Source organism: Bison bison, unplaced genomic scaffold (genome assembly GCF_000754665.1).
Source record: "Bison bison bison isolate TAMUID 2011002044 unplaced genomic scaffold, Bison_UMD1.0 scf7180017864375, whole genome shotgun sequence".
In the NCBI taxonomy this organism is placed as follows: domain Eukaryota; kingdom Metazoa; phylum Chordata; class Mammalia; order Artiodactyla; family Bovidae; genus Bison; species Bison bison.
Genome location: NW_011494947.1, coordinates 4,372,216 through 4,397,635, shown reverse-complemented (window position 1 = coordinate 4,397,635; position 25,420 = coordinate 4,372,216). Strand labels below are relative to the sequence as shown.

Below are 25,420 nucleotides of genomic sequence, written 5' to 3'. Positions count from 1 at the left end.
TGTCCCCTTGGGCCGGGCCCACAAACTGACCCGATGCACCCTCCCGTCACTGCTCTCGCCCTCTAGGCCCAGTGCCCAAGCCAGCCCAGGCCCCCTCTCCATGGCCCCATCCCTTCCACAAAAAAAAGACACTCTGCTCTTCTCCACTTTGCACAAAAATGTATTTCTGTGACATCCCAAAGTACAGACATTTACCCAGGCCCCGGCTGGTAAAGCGATGCGATGTGAGCTCTGCCTGGGGTCTGGCACAGGCCATGTGAGCATGGAAGGGAGGGCAGATGGGGCCCGTGTGCTGAGCGGAGGGGCCACAGGGCAGCTGGCCTTTCCCAGGGCTGGGGTGTGGGGGGAAGACCCCAGGGGAAGAAAACCGGGTGCCTCTCCCTGGGCTGCTCATCCCGCCTGTTCTGTCTGGAGGCAGGAATGCCAGGAGAATCGGGAGCACAGGCCCAGGGAAGGAGGGACGAAAAGCCACCCCTTAAGGGCTGCCTACAGTCAGCTCTGCTCCCCGGCCCCTTGTTCCAGACAGGGCCTCCTCCCTGCTGTCGGTGCCATGAGAAGCACTGGAGAAGCATCAGAGTGATGTCAAGGGAGGACCACAAGTTGTTTTTGAGATACATTTGTGTGTCTCACACACTTCTCTGAAACCCAGTGCAGAGGTTTCCAAGGGGAAGCCTGGGGGCAAGGCGGGAGAGGGTGGATGCTGGTCTGGAGGTGTCTGCCTGTGGCCGCCAGGGAAGGCTGGCGTGTGGACCCCCCTGCCCGCGGGAGAGGTGTGGGCTCCTCTGGGCCACGGGGCAGGCAGGGGCGAGTGAGGCAGGCTCAGTTCTGCTGGTGGGGTGCCTGGGCACCGTGGGGGCTGCAGGCTGATGAGGGGTGGGGAGTGAGAGAGCAAGCCCCTGGCCCCCGGAGCTGTTGGCTTCCAGGGCGGGAGGCGGGTGGTGGGGTGCGTAGGTTCCGGGTATGTTTGGCGGAAGGGGCAGTGGAGTCTGCCCGGATTCTGACCAGCCCTGGGCTGGGGCCTTCCACAGCCTGGGGCCTGGTGGGAGACTAGGACGCAGCCTCCATAGCAGCGTGGCCTCAGGCAGGCCTGGCCAGAGGGCAGCAGAGCCACTGGGCGCCTTGAAGGCCCTCTGGGGCTGGGACTGCCTGGACTGAGGCAGGTACGGCTCACTTCCTCACCCCAGAGGCCCACAGCCGGGAGCACCAAGGCATTGGGGAGACCCAGTGGGGTTAGTTTTTAATCCCCAAACCCCATCAGCTGCACCGAGGAACCTAGACGGCGTTCTCGGGCTTCGGTGGGTGGGTTAGGAGGCTGGAGTGGGCTCTTGGGGGCCCCACTGCCTCTCTGAACGGGAAGCGAGGCCAGGGTCGGAGATTACAGGGCACGGGCTGGACACTCACAATGTTAGAGGCATTTAGTCTGGCAGGGGTGGGAGTGAGTGTGGCAGCGATGAAGGCTTTGAAAGTAGGGGCTTGAGGATGGCCAGGGAAGCTGCAAGGACTCAGGGGTTATTTCTTTTGTTTTTGTACAGAAATCATACACACAAAACTTCACACTTCCTAACCAAAAAAAAAAATAATATATATATATATATAATATATATATCTCACTAATGTTAAGGAAAAGCGTCGGTTGTGCAAAAGTTCCCCTGTGTCCCTTCGTCCAGTGGGAGGCTCCCCGGGGCGTGGGGATCTGCCAGCTGGGAGGCTTGAGCGCGCTTCCTCTCGACCTCGTGGTCCAGAGCAGTGGCGGGCCATGGTGGCGGAGGCCTTATCTGGACGTGTCCATGTTCTCCTCTTTAAAGTTACTGCAGTGCTCAATAACCTTGCTGGAGACAATGGGAGAAAGAGGATTGGAGGGTGGGCTTGCACTGGGGTGGGCTCAGCCCCTCCCAGCTGATCAGGCTGCTGGATTTGTTGGCAAGTGTTAACCATCATGCTGACACTGAATGAGATGATGTGTGCCGAGTGGCTGGCAGAGTGGCCGGCGTGTTTGGGGTACCCAGGAAATGGTACTTGGGGCCACGAATACTTTCAGCTCCCTGTCCTCCCCCTCATACCTTCCCATGTCTCAGCACCAGGGCATCTGTGGTCAGGGGCTTCCCTGAATCAGCTCAGGCCTGACCCCCAAAACCTTCTGATCTTTTTCAGCAACATCGTCCTTCACTTTTTCCCTGCCCACCCAGGCCTTTTTCTTCCCCCGAGTCTACTGGTGGTCCCCAAACTGGCTGCACATGAGGTTCACCCAGAGATCCTGACCCAGCAGGATCTGGGCGGGTCTGGGGAGGGCGCGGGCAGCTGTCCTTGCCCAAGCACAGGGGCTCCACACCCTGCAGGGGCAGGTCCCAGTGCAGTGCTGGGAGCCACCCCTCATCCTCAGACCTCCAGTGTCTCTCCCACTCTATCTGGCCCTTGGGAACTGCTGTCAGGTGTCATCCTGAACCCTGGACAGCCTTCCCACTCACACTAAGCCTCTGGCTTGGTGGGGGGAGTGGTGTTCACTGCAGCCTCTTTGTGCCAAAGAGGCGCCACACTGCCTTTTAGGAGTTAAGGGACGCCTGGGGTGGGACAGGACTTGTGGACTTCTAAGCACCCTGCCCTCAGGCTGGTCAGCTCAGGTACACAGCTCAGGTCCTACAAAGATTTCAAAGTGGGTGGGGTAGGTTACGGGTCAGTCTTAGCCAGTGCTTCTCAAATCTCCTAGAAGCTCTGTTGACAATGCATATTCCCAGGCCCACTGCCCAGACACGCTGGAAAAGAAAATCTGGGGTAGGCCCTGTACATTTTTAACAATCTTTTTAGGTGATCCTTTGGGGAGATTAAGTTGGAGAACCACTCATTTTTACCATTCACAAACTCAGACAAATCTGTCAATTAAATGTTTAAGCAGTGCCTTTTGCCAAAAATAACTGCAGAAACAGCCAGTGAGTCCTTCTCTGGGGAGACTCTGAACTCCAGGCGCCGCCCCCCCACCCCACCATGACACTTTCTATTCTACACTGTCTTTAGAACCAGGGTAAGCTTAACTACGTCCCCTTCTAGAAGGGATCCTGGAGGAAGCACGGTTGTCACTGATGATCGCGATACGCAGCGCCCCTAAGGGTCTTTCTCGTGCACTGATGGCTGTGAGACTCCAGTAGATGATAGCTTAGACCCGGAAGTGAAAGCCACGGTGCAGTGGAAGGCCTGTGCCCAGGACCTGCACGTTCAGAGACCTGTGCATCTGCCTTAGAACACGCTTTACCACACTGTGTCCTTTCTTCAGTTGGAGTGTCTTTGGCCAAAAATAAGGACAAATTCTGACCTGACTTGCTAATGCCCAGGGATGAGAGGACGGGATTTGTTGGGAATAAAGGAAAACAAAACTTACAAATGCGGGCAACGATGCTGTTCAGAGCTTGATCATCTAGTTTCTGGCCACGTGGTGACCATTACGACACTCAGGGAGGCCCCAGCTGGACATCAGTATGCTGTCTGCCTCCACTCTCAGCTCTGAGTCGCCCCTGGGAATGTTAGCCATTCCCAACCACGAGAGGGCCCAGCTGTGTGCCCTTGGCTCCCCCAAGTCTAGGCTCCAGGCAGAAACACTGCCAGTCTCTCACCGGGCCATTTCCTTGGTCTCCTGCCGCGCGGTCGCCATCTTGATCATGTCCCTCAGGAGGGGCATCCCACCTTCTTTGATCAGCAGAGGGCAGTACTTGTCCGCTGTTGGGGGGGCGGTGAGGGCAGACAGCACGTGATCAGGGTGGGACTTCTATTAGCCTGTGGCCCCGAAACCCTCCCCTGCTCTGAGGACGGCCCCCCTAGGACGGGAGATGAAGATGTGGGCCTGAGTGAGGGCGCGGCTGCAGGAACCATGTTGGCCCGGCCCCAAGGCCAAGTTCCTGAGGCCACCTGGGGGAAGTGAGGGGTGAATCCCTTGGGAAAGGCTCTTCCCTTCGCTTAGTGGTGGCATTTCCCCCCAAATGTCACCCACTCCAGCCCCTTCTATTCTCTGAGAAGTGTTTGTAAGAACAGGGACTTCCTAAGCACTGCCCCCGGGGTGTCTTGATTCAACAGATTCAGGAACCTGTATTTATGTGCACTTTTAACAAAATATCTCCAGGGGATTCTGGGACCCGGGGCGGAAACTACCAGGCCTGCCCACCACAGAGCTTCATGGTTCACTCCCACAAAGAACATTCTAGGGCTCGGGATCCAGGGCTGTATAGACACTTCAGGGAGAACATGGGCATTTCAGTGGCTTCTAGCAGCTGTACAGTATACTATGATATACTGGAACTATTTTTTATCATCTCCATTTAATGATGAAAGAGCTGAGGTGCAGGGAAATGAAGTAGCCCACTTGAAGTCACTCGAGAGGCCTGTCTGAGAGAGTCCTGGCTCAGAGCTCTTCCCACCTGCCACGCTGCCTTTTTGAGGTAAGGTGCTACTTTTTAGTAAGACTAACCTCAAGGAATAATAAAAAAAATTGGCTGAGCTGGTATGTGCCAAGTGCTCTTCTCGGCATTTTACATGTCTTATTTCACAGCAATCCTATGAGGTAAATACTATTATCAGCCCATTTTAAATATGGGGAAAATGAGGCCCAGAGAGGTTGAGAAACCTGCTCAAAGTAGCACAGGCAGTCTTCCCCCAGGGCCTGCCTTTTTTTTTTCTGGTTTGTTTATAAATGTTTATTAAAATGGAAAGCTGTTTGCTCATCTCTCCCATGAGCATCCATCCAGCTGCCTGTCACCTGGTAAGGTATGTGACTGCTGCTGTCATAAATGCTTTTGGAATCTTCAGAATAACAACGTATCTGCTTTTGCTTTAAAAAAGTCCTTGTTCCATGCCTTGTGAGCCAACTCTTCTCTTTCAGTTCAGTTCAGTTCAGTCACTCAGTCGTGTCTGACTCTTTGTGACCCCATGAATCACAGCACACCAGGCCTCTCTGTCCATCACCAACTCCCAGAGTTCACCCAGACTCACGTCCATCGAGTCAGTGATGCCATCCAGCCATCTCATCCTCTGGCGTCCCCTTCTCCTCCTGCCCCCAATCCCTCCCAGCATCAGAGTCTTTTCCAGTGAGTCAACTCTTCCCATGAGGTGGCCAAAATACTGGAGTTTCAGCTTTAGCATCATTCCTTCCAAAGAAATCCCAGGGCTGATCTCCTTCAGAATGGACTGGTTGGATCTCCTTGCAGTCCAAGGGACTCTCAAGAGTCTTCTCCAACACCACACTTCAAAAGCATCCATTCTTCGGCATTCAGCCTTCTTCACAGTCCAACTCTCACATCCATACAGGACCACAGGAAAAACCATAGCCTTGACTAGACGGACCTTTGTTGGCAAAGTAATGTCTCTGCTTAACCCTTCTCTTTACACCTTTATATAAAAGGTCTCCCAAATGTTCACTCCAAACAAGCTATCCATGGATAAACACATATATGCAGGAACAAAACAAGTTGGTCTGAACACATCAAAGTTTCAAGTCTACCCCCTTCAATTTCCACCTAATTCTGCGGAGGGCCTGCACTCTCATCCCCTCTGCCTGCCAGTTAACAGGACTGAGTGGTATCCAGGCACCAGGGCTCAACACTTTCCACTGGTTCTCTTTTCCCATCAACCTTATGAAATAGGCATTATCATCTCCATTTTACAGAGGAGAAAATCAAGGCCCAGAGAGATTAAACTACCTGCCCAAGATCACATAGCTAGCAAAGCAGAGCACTAGGGGAAAGCCTGGCCTGCCATCAGAGTCTCTTAGTGCTATTCCCTCCTTCTCCTCTCCCTGAAAGGCACTGAGCACAGGACTCGGTCCAGGCTCTTCTCAGGGAGGGCGGGGCACTCTTGGAGAAAATAAGTGAGAGTTGTTCTCAAGTTCTCTCCTGTCCTCTCGGATGTCTGTTTCCTCAGGGGTTAGTTCTGGTTTGGGTTGGTCTTACCCTGCCTTACAGAAGGCACAGAGATTTTTATTTTCTATTTTTTTGGTTGCGTGGTGCAGCAGGCAAGATCTGTTTCCTGACCAGGGATTGAACCTGTGCCCCCTGCAGTGGAGGCATGGAGTCTTAACCACTGGACCACCAGGGAAGTTGCAGCATGGAGATTTCTGACTATTCACTCATCTGAAGCAGGAAATAGTAAGAAAGCTGCGTGTGTGGGGTCTCTGGATGGGCCTGCCAGGCCTGCTTCTGCCGATAAGGCAAGAGCGAGCCATGCTGCTGGGTGTCCCACTGATGCCAGAAAGAGGTGACGGGGGTGCGCAGACACTGACGCCAGCTCTCACAGCGCTCCCACCCGGATCATCGTGGATGAGGGAGCCAAGGGCCAGGCGGGTACTCACGGTAGACAGACACCAGGTTGTAGAGGGCCCAGGTGGCCCAGTGCTGGCTGACAGGCGAGATGCCCTGGGGAAGGAGGCGGAGAATTGGCTCAAATGACCTGCAGGAAGAAAAATCAAGGTCACTTTTGATGCTGGGCATTGGCAGGGTGCACTGGGGGCTCCTCCTTGCTGGAGGAGGGTCTCATAATGAGCAGGCCAGCAGGATGGAGGGGACACAGTTGGAGACAGGCATATGGTCCTTCAGCCCACTTCAGGCTCCATAAGGAGAGCTCCCTTGTGAGAGAGGTCATGAGCATGAGGGAGGGAGGAGGAACACAGATCAGGTGGTGCAGAGATGGCGGCAGGGGCAGGGAGGAGAGCCCCAACCTGGGCCGTCGGGGTGGAGGACACTGGGAAGAGAAGAGATTGTGACTGCACTTCCCATCATGGCCTTCTACACGCCATCTGCAATCATGGTTCAAAAGCTTGCAAGATGTACGTTCGACCTCCATCAACCCCCTCCCCAGGGGGAAGGGGAAGTGATTCTACTTCCTCTCTCCTCTGAACAGACAGTAATTGGAGCGTGGGCAAAGCCACGAGCACGAGCCTGTTCCTCCCGATATGGGTTTTCAGCTTCAGTGTTAATCACTATGCCATGGTCCGGGCGCATATAGAAGTGACTCAGTTATACAATAGGGAAGGAGACGCATAGCTGCGACTGGAAATTCAATCACGTGATAATAAGACTTGATGCCAGCTGGACGGAGGTAGTTAAATCTGTGCACAGAAAACTGCTGGAAGGAGAGACGCCAGAATGTTAGGGGGATGCTCTTTTCAGGAATGAATGGTTTCTGTTTGTTTCCTGTTGTTTATGTATTTTCTCCTTTTTTTTTTTCCTCTCTCACAACTGAACATGGATTGAACACCTGTGAATGGCAGGCTTAGCGTACACAGGTGCTGATGTGAGGGAAAAGGCACCAAGCTGAAGAGGTGAGGTATGCGCCTTTACGCACACACCTCATGGACCACATGTGGGCTTTCCATGGACCACACCTCAGTTATAAAGACCCAACTCAGGACTAGAAGGGCAAGTGGTGCCGACCACGCCTCCTTAGGAAGGAGCGGCCTGTCCCAGCACTGACCCCACGTCCACAGCCCCCGCACCTGTAATTGATGTTTCTCCGTGAGTTGATGTCCCAGCTCTGGATGGCTGCCCACATGCGCTCCTCCACCTCCTCCCGCTGGGGTTCACAGATGCCCCAGGCTTCGGGCCCATCAAACATGATGTGGGAGAGGACGCCGCAGGCGTTGTAGGAAACCTCAATTCCATCTGCCTTGCTCTCCAGCAGGTTGCTACCAAGAATGGAGAAAAATGGAGTCCTGATCCCCAAGGCCCACTTCAGATACAGGCTGCTGACTCCAACTCATAGATTAGATGCCAGAGAGACTATTGGTTTCTTTATCACTTATTATCCACACCGAGATAGCATTTTTTTTTTTTTTTGGCTGTGCTGCACACCTTGTGGGATCTTAGATTCCCTTCCAGGGCTTGAACCCAGGCCCTTGACAGTGAAAGTGCTGAGTCTTAACCACTCAACTGCCAGGGAATTTCCCATGACTTCTTTTTCATTAAAAAAATTTTTTTTTTGGCCATGCTGTGTGGCATGCAGTATCTTAATTCCCTGAAACAGGGATCAAACCCACACACCCTGCATTGGAAGTGTGGAGTTCTAACCACTGGACCCCTAGGGAAGCCTCCCCCAAATGACTTCTAAAGGGAATCTGAGGTCATTTAAGATATCGCTACAAGGGTACCGTTTATGGCGGGTTCAAGGGATAAGAAACCACACCATACAGTGAAGGTGACATTCTTAACAGAAACCTAAACTGACAGCAGTTGCTACAATTGAGCACTGATTAGAGCTCTGAGCATCCTGGCAGCCAAGGCGAAAAGGGAAAGGAGCAAAGTACCAACCTGAAGACGCTGATGAACTGGGAAGTCATTAGCTGGGGCCGTAGCTCCTTCACCTCTGCCACATTCCCCAAGAGTCCCAGCATATTCCGATGCAGCTCCTGCTTCTCCGGGAACTCCTGGCAAGATAAGAGCCATTGGGTCAGAGCAGTGAGTACCTGATTTGTGTCTGATGCTGGTGACCTGGAAGCTTTATGAGCACCCATCCAGCCATTTCTGCTGGACAAAGAGAGGGTGCAATATGCTGCCCTCCTACCTCGTAGTACACCTAGGACAGTGCTATGTATACACTACAAGGGATTGACATGGTGGGGCTCCATGCCACAGACTCAAAGGCTGAGTGCAGAGCTGACCTATAAAATTATGAATGGGACAAACATGATTCTATTTATCAAAACTCAAAATATTAAGCTTCAGGGAATCCTTTTGGAAACTAGAGCAAGAAAATAATAAGTTTTAGGATGAAGAGGTCATCCTACTGGACAGAATTCTGTCCAGCTGACACCCCAGTGGACTCCGGTCAGACCTGGGCAGTTGGAGTGACCACACTGAGAGAGCGGTTTGGGTTTTTCCTTGGAGTGTGTGTTGTCTGTTAAGTCACTTCAGTTGTGTCCGACTCTGCAACCCCATGGACTGTAGCCCACCAGGCTCCTCTGTCCGTGGAATTCTCCAGGCAATACTGGAATGGGTTGCCATTTCCTCCTCTAGTGGATCTTCCCAACCCAGGGATCGAACTCATTTATGTCTCCTACGTTGGCAGGCAGGTTCTTTACCACCAGCGCCACCTGGGAATTCCCTTGGAGGGAGGGCTCTAAGAGAGGCCCAGCCAGGCCGTCTGGGTCAGGGAAGACCTCCACAGCACATCCTGGGCTGGTGGGTCTGAGTGGGCCCCCACTGCCCTTCCATGGGAACCACGGGGAGAGGGTAGCTGGGGGACCTGGGGACAGAGGAGAGGCCGAGTGGGGTCCGGCTGCTGCTGGAGAGGCGTTACCTTCAGGCAGTCCAGGAACAGCTTCATGCCGTTGAAGTTGAGGAACATCTCGCAGTTGTCGGGCGTCTCGTCTGTGATGTTCCACAGGGCGCTCCAGGAGAACTCCATCACCTGATCGCACTGAAGCGGGGAGAGGGCTCAGCACAGGTGTGCCGGGACGGGCCCACAGGCACCCGGTGAGGGGGGTGTTCCCTGGACACAGGCACACACCCCCAGGGCAAACCAGTCCCCTCTCAGCCGAGGGGAGGGGGCGGGTGGCTCCACAAAGATTCGACTTACTATCTTGTCCAGCAGCTTCTTCTGAATCAGCTTCAGCATGGTCTGTGGGCAGAGAACAGAACTTGAGGGGGGGCGGGGGGACCAGGGCTTCAAGAGCTACTGTGTCCTCCCAGAGCCAAGATGGAGGAAAGAGTCAGTTACTCCATTCCTGTTAGTACCTCCTGACGAGACCGCATCTGCCTCTCTAGGCACTACCCTGGTGGCCCAGTGGTTGGGAATCCGCCTTCCAAAGCAGGAGACGTGGGTTCGATCCCTGGTTGAGCAACTAAGATCCCATATGCTGCAGGGCAACTAAGCCTGAGCACCACAACTACTGAGCCTGCCGCAGCTAGGAACCAACACAGCCAAATACATAAATATTAAAAAAAAAAAAAACCTGCCTCTCTGTTTGGGAGGCTGTTCGAAGAAGTGCAACCCACAGACCTGGTGCTTAGCATTAGGAGGCCTGGCTCCATCTTGACCCGCCCCGCTTCGGGCACCTCCCACCCTGTGGACTTCAGCTTCCCCAGTGATGATTGAAAGGAGACTGGAGGTGCCTCCCTCATTCTTCCCTTCCCTTCTCCAGCAAATATTGATTATCTCCCCCATTGCCTGCTGGGCCCTGTGCTAGGAAGTGCTGGGTCAGGATGATGGAAGGATGTTCCATGGTGTCTTTCCCCATGGAGCTCACACCCAGGGAGGAGGCTGATGTTAAACAGCTAGTCCCTCAGATACTTCTTTAATCTCATCTGGGAAGACTTAACAGGGGCACCTGGTCTGAGCAGGCAGGAGTACAGTGGGACCTCCCGGGACAGTGGAGAGGCTGGGAGAGAATGACAGAGAGTTCTAGGTGGAGGAAATCTAGGGTCAGAAGCAATGTTCACTGCTAGGATGTGAATCCCAAATCCACCCTTTCAGCAGCGGGGCTCTGGAAGAGAGAGGGAGGGGAGGAGGGAAGGGCAGTTCCCCCGCTACACGCACCACAACAAAGCCCATCTTGCCCACGGCCTCCTTGTGGTCGTTGTCCACCTGGCAGACCAGGGCGTTGCACAGGTGCACGGCGATGCGCTGGATCGACTCGTCCTGCCGCGTGGGGTTGAGGATGCTGAGCAGGAGCTCGTTGACGCGACGGTACTGGAACTCCAGCTCCTCCGGGATGCTGAAGTTGCAGAGCGTCAGGCAGCAGTTCCGCTGGACCTGGGTGAGGCCAGGAGACAAGTGGAGCACAGTCAGGGGTGGCCCTGGAAGCTGGACCCGAGAGTCTCTCTAGAAGTGTGGGATCGTCCAGAGCTGTGGCAGTCCAGGAAGGCTTTCTGGAAGAGGAGAGAGACTAAGAGGCCATTTATTTAACATTAAAGAAAAAAGTGAACTATAACATACAGAGTGGTGGATGTAAAATACCAAGGAATAGTTTTGCAAATAATTAAGCAAGTGAAATTTTCAGCAACCATGGAACCACCATCTGGGTCAGGAAAAAGGACACTGCCAGCAGCCAGAAGTCCCCGTGTGTCCCTTCCTAATCATAAGCCCTCCCTGCGAGATGGCCCTATCCCGGCCGTTGCATACGAAAGATTCTCTAGCAACTTGTAGCTTCTTGTCCCACTGCAGCTTTCTGAGATCAACCACGTTGTCGTTAGTAGGTGAAATGCATTTCTCTTTTTTTCATTTGCAGTGTAGAATCCCAATTGATTCATCCAGCCCACTGCTGGTGGACATTTGGGTAGACTTCGGTGTTTGGCTACTTCATGGCAGCCACGTGTATGGGCTCCTCCAGGGCCACCCACAAGTGGGGTGGAGCTTCTGGGCAACAAGGTGTGCATGTCTTCAGCTTCACCAGGTAACTCCAGAATGTTCTCACAGTGGCTGTACCAGTTTACACTCCCACCAGCAGCACAGGAAAGTTCCGGTTGCTTCACCTCCTTGATTTCTTTTTGTGTTATCTGTGGGTTATTTTTTTTTATTTTCATAGTATTCTCAGCACATTTTTCTCATAATTTAACTTCCCACCATCCTTTCTCATTAAATACTGGAAGTTCACCACACTTCATTACTTATGTAAATTAGAGAATATTACCAACCCGGGTTTGATCCCTGGGTCGGGAAGACCCCCTGGAGAAGGGAATGGCGATCCACTCCAGTATTCTTGCCTGGAGAATTCCATGGACAGAGGAGCCTGGTGGGCTATAGTCCACTGCGTTGCAAAGAGTCGGACATGACTGAGCGACTAACACTGCCGAACCCTTGTTAACTCTGTCCTTCCCCCCATGATATACACACATTTTTTGGGAAAAAATTATTTTAAATTATAGAAGCAATACTTACTCAATGTGAAACATTCAAATAACATTATCCGAGCAGAAAGTGAAAGTCCCTCACTTTATTCTTCAGAAGTAATCCCTTTGTGCACCAAAAGTTTGGTGCACAACCATCAAGATTTCTCTACCATGGAAATAGAAATATGGGGAGGGGAAGGGTGAAAGAGGTTTTATCCACGTTGGTCCAGAAGGTCTCTTCACTTGTCCACCCACAGGGTCATCCCTGTTTCCATGTTAGGATGTACAGATTGACCATCACATCCCATAATGTGAGTGGATCTAACACTACTTTGCAGGGCCAGGCCCCTATTGTTGAAAGCTTTTGGTTTCCTCTGACTTCTATGTATCAAAAAGGGTGACTGTGTATACATCTTTCCTTTATGAATATCTCTGAACTGTGGAATACCTAGGCCAAAAGGTAAGTGTGCTTACAGTTTTGCCAGGTTCTGCCAGCTGCCCCATGAAGAGGCTGTCCGATTCATACCTCACCCGTGGAAAGCGGGAATGTGTTCTTCCCCTGGCCTTCGTCAATGGGTATCATCAATCTCCCCAGCCAATAGTGGTTTTTGTTAATTTCTATTTCTTTGAATGAGTTTATTAATTTGAAAATCTTCAACTAGCACCCCGGGACCTCCCTGGTGACCCAGTGGTTAATCTGTGCTTCCAAGGCAGAGGACACAGGCTCAGTCCCTGGTTGAGGAACTGAGATTCCACATGCTGCATAGCACGGCCAAGGGGGAAAGAAACAACCCTTTTACCTGATGATAAAATCTATCTCAACAAAGGAAAAAGTCTGGAGTTGGGAGTCAGTGGGAAAGGGGGCCTCCTCATTCCTGCAGAGGCTGCATCCCCACCAGAGCCTTTCTGGAGGACGATGCAAGAGTATATACCAAATGCTTTAAAAATACACAGGCCCACTGCTCCAGCCATTCTCCTTTTAGACAAGTCTCATAACAAGCATGGTTTACATGTATTCAGCAAAGCCTAATTTGAAAGTGCAAAACATGGGGACTTCCCTGGTGGTCCAGTGGGTAAGATTCTGAGTTCCCAATGCAGGGGACCTGGGTTCAATCCCTGGTCAGGGAACTAAATCCCGCATACAGCAAATGAGATCCCACTTAATCACAACTAAGAGCTGGCATGTTCGAATTTAAAAAAAAAGAAATAACAAAACGTTAACAGCAACATAAAATGTTCAACCGTGGGGCTGACTCAGTCAGTGCAGCCCACGAACTCAGGGGAGCCTCTCCCACTACTCCATGGGGATGGAGCTTGGCCACGGCCTCCAAGTCCCCAGCAGAGTCAGCACCAGGGCAGCCTCTCCCTGGGGGAGGCGCTGCACACGTGCTGACATCAACAGTTGGGAAGCTGAACTATTAAAACCAGCTGCCCCGGGGGAGGAGCGCTAGGATAGGCACTTTCACTTTCTAGTTAGTCTGAGACATTTTCTGTTACTTAAATTTGTTTTCCAAGCATCAGGGAGCTCACTTTTTGTCATCAGAATAGAAACATGACTTTTCAAATTTTGTTGTAAAGTGTTGTTGATATGGGAGATATTCATATTCACAAGATGCTGCTGAAATGAAAACCCATGTTATAAGACAAACAGGGTGGTCCTGTTTACTCAATAATTACGCATAGACTAAAAGCCAGAAGGATGTTAACGGTGGCTATCTCTGTGTGCTGAAATTATGGCTTTTTCCCCCCTCCTTTATACCCATAATTGTAATTTTTCTCCAGTAAAAACTTGATTACTTTTAAAACAAAAGCAGCTATTGGAAAAAAAAAAAAAAACACCCACCCAGCAGAGCATTACTGGGAAGAAGGGCGGAAGAACAAGCAAGAGCAAAGGCCTGGGGCCCTGGGGGAGGGCGGGGTGGGAGACAGACTTGGGTGGGGCAAGCTCAGGGGGCCCTGAATGCCCGGTCCCAGAGTCTGGGAGTGATGCCCCGGGAAAGGGGGGTTGGGAGGGGGGCGGGACAGAGCCAGGAGAGAAAGGGGGAGAGCAAGCATGGCATCCCAGGGATCGGCGAGCCTGCTGGCAAGGCCGGGACACAGGGCGAGGGGCCAGAGCGGGCAGCGGGCAGGGGCTCACCGTCACCTCCTGGTAGGACTCCATGCCGTTCAGCACCACCTGGATGACCTGCCGGCGCAGCCTGACGCTCTGCTCTGAGCGGTACTCGGAATTGGTCAGGTAGAAAAGGGCGGCGCTGCCGGTCACCTGGATGTTCTTGTCATACTTGTGGCACTTGAGGGCCGTGATGACCAGCTGTACCAAGACAGGGCGCGGGCCGGGGGTTGGCCAGGCCTGCTGCATGTACGCAGGGACAGGCCTGGGGTGGGGTGCGGGGGCTTGGACAGGTCCTCTGGGGCAGGGCTCAGCCCGATCCTGCTCCCTGAGGGCAGGAGTTGGGGTTGGGGGACAAACTGGGGTCGGCCATGGTCCTGGGACAGGGTCAAGGCTGGGCCAAGGGAGGTGCTGAGAGATGGGGTTGGGCTTCGGGGGGTAGGATGGCCAGTATCCTGGGAAGGAGGAGGGGGATAGTTGAGGAGATGGGGGAGAATGAACTGGAGACCCTTGGAAGGCCCTCCAGGGTTGGTGCTGACCTTCAGGGCCCGCAGAAGTTGGTTGCAGCGTTCGATGCGTGCGATGTCGAAAAGCAGGTTGATGGCCCGCGAGGTGATCTCCGGCCGGTGCTCCGTGTAGGCCTCGATGGCGTTCAGCACCTGCTCCTCGTTTTTGTCACCACTCACCTGGAGATGGAGGATGCTCAAAACATCCCGGAAGTGGCTGACGGGTGGGATGTCTGATCCTAATTCTATCTCTAATCCCAGGACAGACACCCCCTCCCTTGTCCTGGGGCGCCCTGGTCCTCCCCTCCCTGTGCCCCCCTCTCACTTTGTACGCCGGAATGTGCGTCAGGCGGCACAGGGAGGTCTCGAAGAGCCCAAGGAACTGCAGTGGCCTCTTCAGGGCCCGGAAAGGCATGATGCTGCTCTTGGAAGGCTCGATGCTGAGGGGAGAGGGTGCTGGCATCAGTGGCGTGGGGCCTGTGGCTGCCCTGGATTCAGCACAAAGGAGAGCCTCTCCCTGGGGGTGGTGAAGCACATTTCCTTGGGACCCTCTGCTAGGCCCTCTAGCCTTGTCTATTTTTCATTTTAAAGGCATAGGGGACTTCCCTGGTGGTTTACTGGTTAAGATTCTGCGCTTCCACTGCAGGGGGCACGGGTTTGATCCCTGGTCAGGGAACTAAGATCCCCCATGTCTCGTGGTGTGGTCAAAAAAAAAAAAAAGGCAGGAGACAGACATAGACCCCACCTCTTGATGGGAGGGTGACAAGGTCACATTGTAGAGAACACGTGGGATGGGAGATAACTGTTGCAGCCAATCCTGCTTGCCGTTCCAGGGAGGGCGTGTCACCTTTAGGTTCCCGAAACAGCCATGAATGGACATGCCCATCAACCAAACTCCATTCCAGTCTAGGTTGGGGGGAGGGCTTAAGACCAACGACAGTAACGGGGGACATATGTATACATATAGCGATTCACTTTGTTGTATAGCAGAAACTAACCCAACATTTTAAAGCAATTATACTACAATTAAAAAAAAAAACACACCAGGGACTTTCCCTAGTGATCCAGTGGTTAAGACTCTGCCTTGCAGTGCAGGGGAGATAGGTTTGATCCCTGGTTGGGGAACTAAGATCCCACATGCCCAGATGCTGCAACTAAGACCCAACACAGCCAGATAAGTAAATAAATATTAAAAAAAAAAAAGGCCAAAGACAGCTAGAGGGGGTTCTGAATCAGCTCTCTCACCCGACCAACCCGGGGTCCAGCCTGTCAGCAGTAACACCTAACGAGTGGTGGGAACGGCAGCCTCCCATGAACACCACCACACGGCTCAGCCCATTTGAGTGCTGCAACCTCCCAGTCACTCCCCGTGCTCGTACCTCCAGCCTTTGCACATGCTGTTCCCTCTGCCAGAGCGCCGTGGTAAACGTCTTCTGGCAAACTCAAGAGTGAGCTTTCGGCACAGCCTGGATGCCTTGCCTCCTCCTCCTTCCTTCTGATCCTCGAGGCCACTCCGGAGCCCCGCATTGCCCCTACCGCAGCCCCAGTGATAACCTGCCTGTCCCCACTAGCTCATACCCACTCGAGAGGGCCTGATTTATTTCTTCCTCGTCAGCACAGCGCTTGGCAGAGGGGTGCCTGGTCAATGCTTGTTGGATGGCACCCACTCGCAAACAGGGCAGGTGGGGCCCCACCTGGTCTGTCCTGCTTCCTCGTCCATCTTGGAGATGCTGCAGTTCTCCAGGATCATGTGGCCGGAGATGTCCAAGGACATCAGGTTCCCCAGCTTCTGCACGAAGAGGCTCAGCACCTTGCGAGTCAGCTTGAACTTGTAGTAGCTGGAGAGGCGGTCTCGGGAGATGTCCAGGTGTCTGGAGGTTGGGGCGGGGTGGGGGTCACGGGTCAGGAGCTGGACGCAGACTGGGGCTGCCTCGTAAACTCCTGCTGCTTCAGTCCGAGGTCCCTGCTACGGCCGACCCAGGCGCCCTGAACAGCCCTGATCCAGCCGGAACAAGGGGCATAAAGCATGGGACTGTCTCTTCTAGCCCCATGTGCTCCCTGGCCGGGGGCTCAGGAACCTTCTGGGACTGCCGACCCCCACCTCCCCGCGGCAACCCCGCAACCTCAGAGCTCACCGCAGCTTGTGCAGCTGGACGATGACGCGGATGTGGTCGTCCGACAGGTCCATGTTGTAGAGCACGAGGGACACCAGGCTGTCTTTCCACTGGGTGAGGAAGGCCGCATCGCTCGTCTGGATGCCCGAGAGGTCCAAGGCAGCCAGCGAGTTGAGGGGCCGCAGCAGGGACTCAACGGGGACCCCGTCGATCATGCGGCCCAGGTTGAGGAAGCGCAGGCGGCTGAAGCCCTCGAAGGTGAAGTCCTTGACCAGCACCTGGCAGGTGGGGTTGACAAGGCACTCGTCTTCACAGCCCCCGGGGTTCTCCTCCTCGTAGAAGATGTTGGCGCAGCCGAAGAGGCTCAGGGATACCAGGGTGTGGCTGAAGCTCCTTAGAGTCTGCAGGCTCTTGGCAGACAGCTTCTCACAGTTGGTCAGGTACAGCTCCACCAGGTCCTGGCGGCGGGTACAGCCCCGTCATCACCTCCGCCCACGCCTACCCTGGCCCTGGGCCACAGGTAGGATTGGGGAGGGGTCTGCACAGTAGGAAGACCCTGGCGGCTCAGTGGTAAGATGCCTGCAGAGCAGGAGCTGCAGGAGACGAGGGTTCGATCCCTAGGTCAGGAAGATCCCCTGGAGGAGGGCATGACTACCCACTCCAGTATTCTTGCCTGGAGAATCCCATGGACAGAGAAGTCTGGCAGGCTACAGTCCATGGGGTCACAAAGAGCTGGACATGACTTAGTGAGTACACACGCATGCACTGCACAATAGGAAGGGCGCTGGTGGGGCCTTGGGATTCCTGCTCCAACTCCCTGCCTGCCTGTCTTGGGGCGGCCTCCCGTGGCCGTGCCCGGGGCCTGAATGACCGGGTCTCACCTGCTTGCGAATGGCCTCCAGGTCCTGGTCTTGCACCAGGTCCTCGCGGAGGTGGATGCGGGTGAGGCGGGTGCTGCGGGGATCGGAGAAGAGGCTGAAGAAGCTCTCGTGTGGTTCAAAGTTGCAGGCGGCGTTGACCAGCTCCACGTACCTGGGAGGGAAGGAAGCCTGGTTCAGGGGAGGGCCCCTCGCCCTCCCTTCAAGGCGCAGCACAAGCCTCCCCTGCCAAGGCTTCCCTGATCATCCTAGCAACAACCTCCATCTCCTCCTCCTCATGGTACCTGGTTGGATCCTGAGCACCTGACCAGTGAGTTTAAGGGTGGCCCCAGGAGTCCAAAAGTAACTGGGGATGAAGGGCCTCTTATCACTGGCAATCCCAAGCTCTTCCCCCCTAAACTGTAGACACTTCTGTAACAAACACACACGTCTGCACTCCCTGTCTTCTTTAAGCCAGCTTCTGATCCCTTGATCAGCCCCACTCAGGACCCCATCCAACAGCAAGACTGAGCCGAGGGGTCTGGAGCTCTGAGCTGGGTATAGGGCAAGCACTCAGCAGTAGTTCTGCTGAGATACCACTGGAGGCAAGAATCCTGGCCTGGTGGGAAAAGCTGTGGAGTTAAACACTCTAGAATCTAAATCCTGGGTTGGATGTTCACTACCTGGGCAACTTCACACAAGTAGCTGGACTTCTCCAGACCTCAGTGCCTTTACCTGTAAAATGGACGCACTTCTGGTCTGTACAGTGTCTAATCTAGTGCCCAATCTACATTAGATACTTAGAACATTTTTTACGAGCTGGGCTCTTGGGTCACACACAGGTTCCCACTTTTATAGGCAACTTTCTGGGCTAACTGTTTCCCTCTGGGGAACCTGGACAGAACCCCGAGCAGTCAAGCATGGATATTACTCTTCTAGGAGTCTCTACTAGTGTGGAGATCCTTGGAGAAGCCACAGAGAGCGTTTCCGAATGATCTCATCCCTGTTCAGGGGTCAAGCAGTCAGGCACTGGTGCGTAAACATGTAATACGTGTTCAGGTTCACAAAGAGACATGTGTGCACAGGCACACGTACACACACACATGCATGGACACGTGCACACACACACACAGGACAGCAAGCAACTCCTCCATTTACATAAGAAGTTTCTACATCCTCTTAATCCAAACCGGCAGTTTCACACTCAAACCTGCCCTGTACACCAGAAAGCCACGTGTGGGCACACACATTCTTTTACACGCACACCCCGCCACACACATACCAACATGTGCAATTACAACTTGATGGATACGGACAGGTGTCCAGTGCTCTCCTGCACCCACGGATGGCCACGTGTGCGCACACCCCCAGAGACACACACGGGGCTCCCAACCTCTCCGCACATACCCATGCCAGGCTTGGGCCCCCCCCCAGCCCTGCGCCTGCTCACTCGTTGACGAGCCGGTCACAGATCTCGCTGGGCAGGAAGATGTCTGGATGCAGCCGCAGGGTCTCCTTGTCCAGCAGGCAGCCCAACGTGCCGTCCAGGTTGCGCAGGCAGAAGTCGGTGCAGAGGGCCATCAGGGACTCGGGGGTGTCGGACGCCATGCTGGGGGCCGGCAGGTGGGCCACACTGGGACGGGGCCCCCAGGGGCAACGGTGACGCTCTGATAATCACAGGATCATTGGCAGAGCTGCGGCCTGGGGAAGGGGAAAGAAGCTAAGCGAGCCACGGGCAAGGGCCAGGACCCCAGCTGCCCTGGGTCCGTCCACTCTCTGAGTAGTAAAGCTGAGGTGCCTGGAAGGCACATATAAATTGAGCAGTTTAGGGACTTCCCTGGTGGTTCAGTGACTGAGAATTTGTCCTCCAATGCAGGAGACACGGGTTTGATCCCTGGTCAGGGAACCAAGATCCCACAAGCTGTGGAGCAACTGAGCCCGTGTGTCACACAACTGAGCCTATGCTCTAGAGGTCACAACAAGAGAGAGGCCCGCACGCCAACATGAAGACCCAATGCAGCCAAATAAATAAGCAAAAATTAAAAACAAAAAAAAAACAAATTTAGCTGCTTAGCAGGGTCGGGGCCCGGGACTCCTGCCTCCTCCCTCCCCTGCCCCCCTGCCCAGCCCCGCTCTGATGCGCTACCATCTACCCATGATTTGACCTGTGCAAAGAGCAGGGGGCCTTGTCGGAGCATCTCCGTGACTTCCCAAAGTCTGTGGGCTGAAGTCCGTGTTGGGGATCCAGCACTTGGGTGGAGCTGACAGGGGCTTTTGCTAACTGCTACACTGGGGTGTCCGCTACTGTGTCACCTACCCTGTCTAGAGCTGTCACGGTGGGGACGCTAAGTGTGTGCCAGGGTTTAACAGACAGGGCATCACTGCATCTCACCGGATACGATTCGGAATGAGGGCTCCTCCCGGCGGGGAAATGCAGATACATGACCACAGAGAAGCTGTACATTAATGTTCAGCGTGGTATGATCCTGAAGCGTCAAAAATGGAAACAACTCAAATGCCCATCAACTGACGAATGGATACACAAACACGGTATAACCATGCCACGGAATTACTCAGCGGGAGCAAGGTGCTGATGCACGCATAACACTGCACCCCGAAAACGTTCCGCTAAATCAAAGAAACCAATCACAAAAGGCCACCTAAGGTATGATTGCATTTGCATGAAATGTTCGGCCAAACCGGCAAACCCACAGAGACACGGGTAGATCAGCGGTTGCCTGAGGCTGGAAGGCTGGGGGCTGGTGCAGGGAAACGGGGAGTGACTGCTAAGGGCTGTGGATTTCTTTTTAGGGGTGAAGAAAAATGTTCTAAAATTGACCCTCGTGACAGTTGCACAACTCTATGAATAGACCCAAAACCCACTGAATGATTTACTTTAAGCGGATGAACTGGATGGCATGGGAATTACAGCTCAATAAAACTGTTATTAAAAAAGCAAGGTCGCGTCAGAGAAACACAAAGGCTATATGATATCACTTACATGTGGAATTTAAAAAATAGAATGAACTAGTGAATATAACAAAAGAGAAACAGACTCACAGACATAGAGAGCAAACTAGTGGTTACCAGTGGGGAGAGGGAAGGGCAGGGACGAGACGGGGTTAGGCGGGTAAGAGGTAGAAACTATCAGGGGTAAAACAGTGTATAAGGATACATTGTTCCAACGTAGGGAAGACAGCCAATATTTCACAGTAACTCTAAACGGAGTGTAACCTTTAACAATTGTGAATGAGTATGTTATACACCTGAACATACAACAGTGTACATTAACTATACCTCAATTAAAAAAAAAAGTGGGGACTTTCCTGGAGGTCCAGTGGTTAGGACTCCATGCCTTCACTGCTAAGGCCCCAGGGTTTAATCCCTGGTCAGGGAACTAAGATCCCACAAGCTAGTGTGGCAAAAAAATAAATAAAATAAAAAAAAAAAAATGAGGTACAGTTAGGGAGTTTGGCAAAAAAATAAATAAAATAAAAAAAATGAGGTACAGTTAGGGAGTTTGGGATGGACATGTACACACTGTTATATTTAAGATGGATAATCAACAAGGACCTACTGCATAGCACAGGGACCTCTGCTCGATGTTATGTGGCAGCCTGGATGGGAGGGGAGTTTGGGAGACAATGGATACATGTATATGTACGGCTGAGTCCCTTTGCTATCCACCTGAAATTATCACAACATTGTTAATTGGCTACAGTCCAAAATAAAATAAAAAGCATAATAAAAAAAAATGGAATGAAGTCTCCAAGAATCTTCATGATCTTGAGGTAGGTAAAGTTTTCTTAAAAGGACTCATAAGATTAAAATGATAAACTGATATGCACTGAAGTGAAGAACCTTCATTCATACATACACAAAAATTAGTTTGAGATGGACCACAGACCTGTATCTGTATGTGAAAGGTAAAACAAACAGACTTCTAGAAGAAAACACAGAAGTATATCTTTATGATTTTAGAGTAGGCAATAATTTCTTAAGTAGGTCACACACACAAAAAACCCATAAAGAGAAACTGACAAATTGGACTGCCTCAAAACTAAGACTCTTTTCGTCCAAAGGCGCCATTGAGAGAAAAGACAACTCACAAACCAGAAGATGTTTCCAATAATATATCCAACAAAAGACTTGTGTTCAGAATGTATAAAACTTCTACAGATCAGGACACAGAATCCAATTAAAAAAAACAGGCAAAGGACTTGGACAGGCATTTCATAAAGGACAAAGAAACAAAGAGTAAACATAAGGAAAAGGAAAACCACAATGAGATACCATTTTGCAGCCATCAGAACAGCTCCACTGGGAACAACAACACAGGCAACACCGAGCCTGAGTGAAGCTATGGAACAAGAGGAGGCCACCCACACTGCTGGTGGGCGTGTGAACTGCTGTGAACTGCGAGTGTAACTAGCGAGACACTATTACCGCTGAACACACACACGTTCAGTGTTCAGCAGCTCCACTCCAGGTGTACAGCCACCAGCAAGGCAGGAAAATGTTCATGGAGAGACAGACAGAATGTCTACAGCAGCTCTATGCCTAACAGGACAGAAGCTGAACGTCCAAACAGGAGAATGAAGATTACGGTCGACTCACCAACGGCACACTACACAGCAACGAGAACGCATCGCCTCTCCACGGTGCTGGGCCTCACGGTGCTGAGCGAAAGGAGCCAGACGCAGAAGATGTATACTCATACACTGAGTGAAGCCACTTGTCTTTAACTTCCTTATGTTAAAAAACAAGATAATCTGGGAATTAACTCCCTGGTGGTCCACACTTCCACTGCAGGGGGCACGGGTTCCATCCTTGGTTGGGGAACTAAGGTCCTGAATGCCATGTGACATGGCCAAAAGAAAAAAAAATTTTTTTTTAAAGAAGGAAAATCTAATCTGTGGTAGCCGAAGTCAGGACTGTGGTTGTTCTGGGGGTCTGGCTGGGTGCTGAGAAGCTTCAAGTCCCTTATCTGAGTGCTGGGCATACACGTATGTGCACTTTGTTGATATTCAGAGAGCTGTCTATTACGACGTGTGCACTTCTAAAGATATATATTGCAATTCAACAAAAAAGAAAATGGCCTGGACACCAAAGAGGTCCACATTTAAAAGGGATTCGGGATCCGGGTAAGTGATATTCCAACTGACTATGCATCTTCAGCTACCATAAGTGGCTAAGAGAGAATGAAAACTGAACCTTCAACTCCAAGTGGAGTGAACAAGACAGGAAACAATCAACCATTTATAGACCCAAGGACAGTCAAGAATTAGTCCCAACCATTTTCCTATGACAGTCTACGTCAGAAAGGGGGGAGAAAGGAACTTCCCTGGTGGTCCAATGCCTAGGACACTGAGATCCCAATGCAGGGGGCCCTGGTTTAATCCCTGGCCAAGGAACTAGATCCCATACGACACAACTAAAAATCCTACATGCTGCAAGGAAGATGGAAGATTTTATGTGTCGCAACTAAGACTCAGAGCAGCCAAATAAACAAAGATCAAAAAGAAGCAGGAGCAGGGAAATAAGCAAAATGAATCTATGGTGTTAGACGTCAGGGTGGTGATTACCTTTGCAGGAGGCAGTAATCAGAAAGTGGCAGGGGTCTCTGGGTGGGCTGGGATAGGTATGTACACTTGCGGAAATTCAAACTGTCTGCTCAGGCTCTGTGCGCCTGTCCTAGTCTATAGTATCCTTCAATAGTTTTTGCTTTATTTTTTCCAAGTGAAGGCTCTGTGGTTAGACAGAGCCATGTTTCAATTCAGTTCCACAGTTCACTTGTAAATTATTTAACCTCTCTGGTCCTCAGTTTCCTCATCTGGAAAATGGGGACAACAATCCCCACTGCACAAGATTGTTGGGAAAAACACCTCATCTCAGGCGTGACACAACAAGTGGTTATGACCCCACCTTACAGAAGAGGAAACTCGGGCTCAGAGACAGGGACTGTCCAGACTGGGACAGGAACCTCATCTTTTGGACAGCTCTGCAGGAGGTGAGGCCCCCGCAGCACCCCTGGCTTCTTGGAGCCTCTGCATCCACATTTGAGGCTTCTGGTCTGCTCGGGAAACCGAGTGGGTGGCCACAGAACACTGAGCCCTTTGGAATGGCCAGTTCTAAGTTCTGGCACCACTGGTGACTGTGCTCTAAGAGCTCTGGAGACAGGCCAACCCAGCTTCCAGTCTCAGCCCCACTGATTGAGGGCTGGTGAACTTGGGCAAGCGTCTTCACTTCTCTGTGCCTCGGTTTCTTCTCTACCACAGAGAACACCATGTGCAGATGACAAAGCAATATAGCGAGGGCTCAGCATGGTGCCTCGCACACAGTAACTGCTCACTAAAAGCTTTCGCATCACCATCACCATCACCGTATCACCCCTTTCTCCTGCCTCACCTGCCCTGGTTCCCAGTGCAGGGTCTGCTCCCCCCAGCTCCAGGCCCCTGCTCCTCGGGCCTGGGTCTCCTGCCACCAGGCTCACTGTGCCAGCTGTTCTACTGGTGCCGTGACACCCTTGAGGAAAAGCACAATAAACAGGCAGCCTGGGCCCTGCCTTCCCTTGCTTGCACTCACTCTCAGATCTTCAAGAGGGCAGCAGCCTCTTGCCCGGGAAGCTGGGCCCAGCGTGCGCACCGCTGGCAGGGCCATGGATCCTGCTGGAAACTGCCGAGTTCATCTCTTCAGTCACTCAAGGCCTCCAGAAGTGGAACCAGCTCTGCAGCCTGCTCGCCGCCTCCAACTCCCTACTCCAGCCACACTGGCCTTCAGTGGCCTCCTGGCAATGGGCCAGAGGCACAGGGTCACCTTCAGACCTTCAGTCATCCACTTTCTCCCCTAAACCCCGTTCCCAACCCCCAAAACACATTCCTGCCCCTCCTCCAGGAAGCATCTCCCAACCGCTCCAGCCCACACTACCTTTGAACTCTACTCAGCTGATGTCTCCAAACCCTCAGGCCTTAGTGTTGCTTCCTCTGGGAAGCCTTCCCTGACCTGCCCAGGGTTCTCAAGCTGGCTGCCCCACGGGCCCTACCACAATTAACATTTTGAACCGATGCTGGTTTAACAATCCAGCTTCCCTGCCAGCCAGCCAGCTGCTTGAGGGCAGGAACCAGGCTGTCTCTTCTGGCCCTATCCCTGTACTTGGCCCAGGGTTACTGCCTATCAGGCACGTCTTGGTCTTCGTGCAGCACATTGGTTCTAGAGGGAGACAGACACCCCCACCTAAGAAGCACACAAACCCATGCCACTGGGCCCCGTGCTCTGAAGGAGAGGGTGGTACCTGGGGCTCTGGGTGCCCGAGCCCCAGGGGACCTGCCCTGGGCTGGGGAGTCAGTGCAGGCGTCCTTGGAAGTGACATTTCAGCAGCGACCCAAAAGATGAGTCATAGTTCACTCTGGTGGCAGGGAGAGAAGGGAAAGGCATTCCAGGAAAAAGGATAAGATGCTCCCAGACTGAAAGGGCAGAGGGTGTGGGGCCCTGGCACCACAGGCTCGATTCCACGACTCCGGGCCGAACAAAGGCCGCATGCCCCATGTGGGCACGACACGTGTGTTGCAGGGTTTCAGCACAAGCAGGGAACCTGGGGGGCAAGGCATACTCTCGGATGCTCCCTGCCTGCTGTGCCCGGGACAGTGCCAGCACCCAGGGGGCAGAGCAGAACCCTCCCCACTCTGAATGGGAGAGCTGCAGGGGGGTTGCCCTTTCTGCAGGACAAGCCCAGTCACCCAGGTAGCTGTTCGGCCCTAACCTTGCTCCTCAGCTGGAAGAAACACCAGTTTTTCAGCCGCCAAGATGAACCAAGTGCCTTCAAAAGATAACCGGCCAGATGGCACAGATCTGGCAACCAGCTTTTGGCAGTGCCAGCCCTGCTGCTGGGGGCGGGGATGAGATGGGCCGTCCATCTCAGCACAGAGGCTGAGACACCTGGGGGCCCTCCCCTACTTGTACCCCTTCAGGCCAGAGGTGGGCATCTCTACCCACCCCACGACTAGTCCCTTGGGCTCTGCATTCTCATGGTGGGCAC

The 25,420-nt window shown here is 52.8% G+C and overlaps 1 protein-coding gene across 3 annotated transcripts; it reads right to left on the bottom strand.

Annotated features, from left to right (window-relative positions):
- Positions 1-139: 139 nt before the first annotated feature.
- Positions 140-24,674, bottom strand: ZER1 (zyg-11 related, cell cycle regulator). Of its 3 annotated transcripts, none has more exons than XM_010856827.1 (16): positions 23,971-24,674; positions 18,836-19,086; positions 17,410-17,560; positions 16,550-16,986; positions 16,109-16,285; positions 14,740-14,854; positions 14,448-14,594; positions 13,942-14,109; positions 10,507-10,722; positions 9,547-9,588; positions 9,268-9,387; positions 8,280-8,395; positions 7,469-7,657; positions 6,326-6,423; positions 3,603-3,705; positions 140-1,829 (listed from the first exon to the last, which is right to left on the bottom strand). In XM_010856827.1, exons 2-16 carry the CDS (start codon positions 18,991-18,993, stop codon positions 1,772-1,774), a joined length of 2,295 nt encoding a protein of 764 aa, XP_010855129.1. In that variant the 5' UTR covers positions 18,994-19,086; positions 23,971-24,674; the 3' UTR covers positions 140-1,771. The 3 variants fall into 3 exon arrangements, with proteins under 3 accessions (XP_010855129.1, XP_010855127.1, XP_010855128.1); XM_010856825.1 differs by having other exon boundaries at positions 13,936-14,109; positions 23,971-24,673; XM_010856826.1 differs by lacking the exon at positions 23,971-24,674 and adding an exon at positions 22,003-22,204 and having other exon boundaries at positions 13,936-14,109.
- Positions 24,675-25,420: the final 746 nt, after the last annotated feature.

Bases quoted from the DNA above. Each gene is read 5' to 3' on its own strand.
- ZER1 (XM_010856825.1), bottom strand. From the start codon at position 18,993: ATGGCGTCCGACACCCCCGAGTCCCTGATGGCCCTCTGCACCGACTTC. The intron at 17,561-18,835 runs GTGAGCAGGCGC...CTTCCCTCCCAG, and splicing joins TGTGACCGGCTCGTCAACGA to GTACGTGGAGCTGGTCAACG. The intron at 14,110-14,447 runs GTCAGCACCAAC...GTCTTGGTACAG, and splicing joins AACTTCTGCGGGCCCTGAAG to CTGGTCATCACGGCCCTCAA.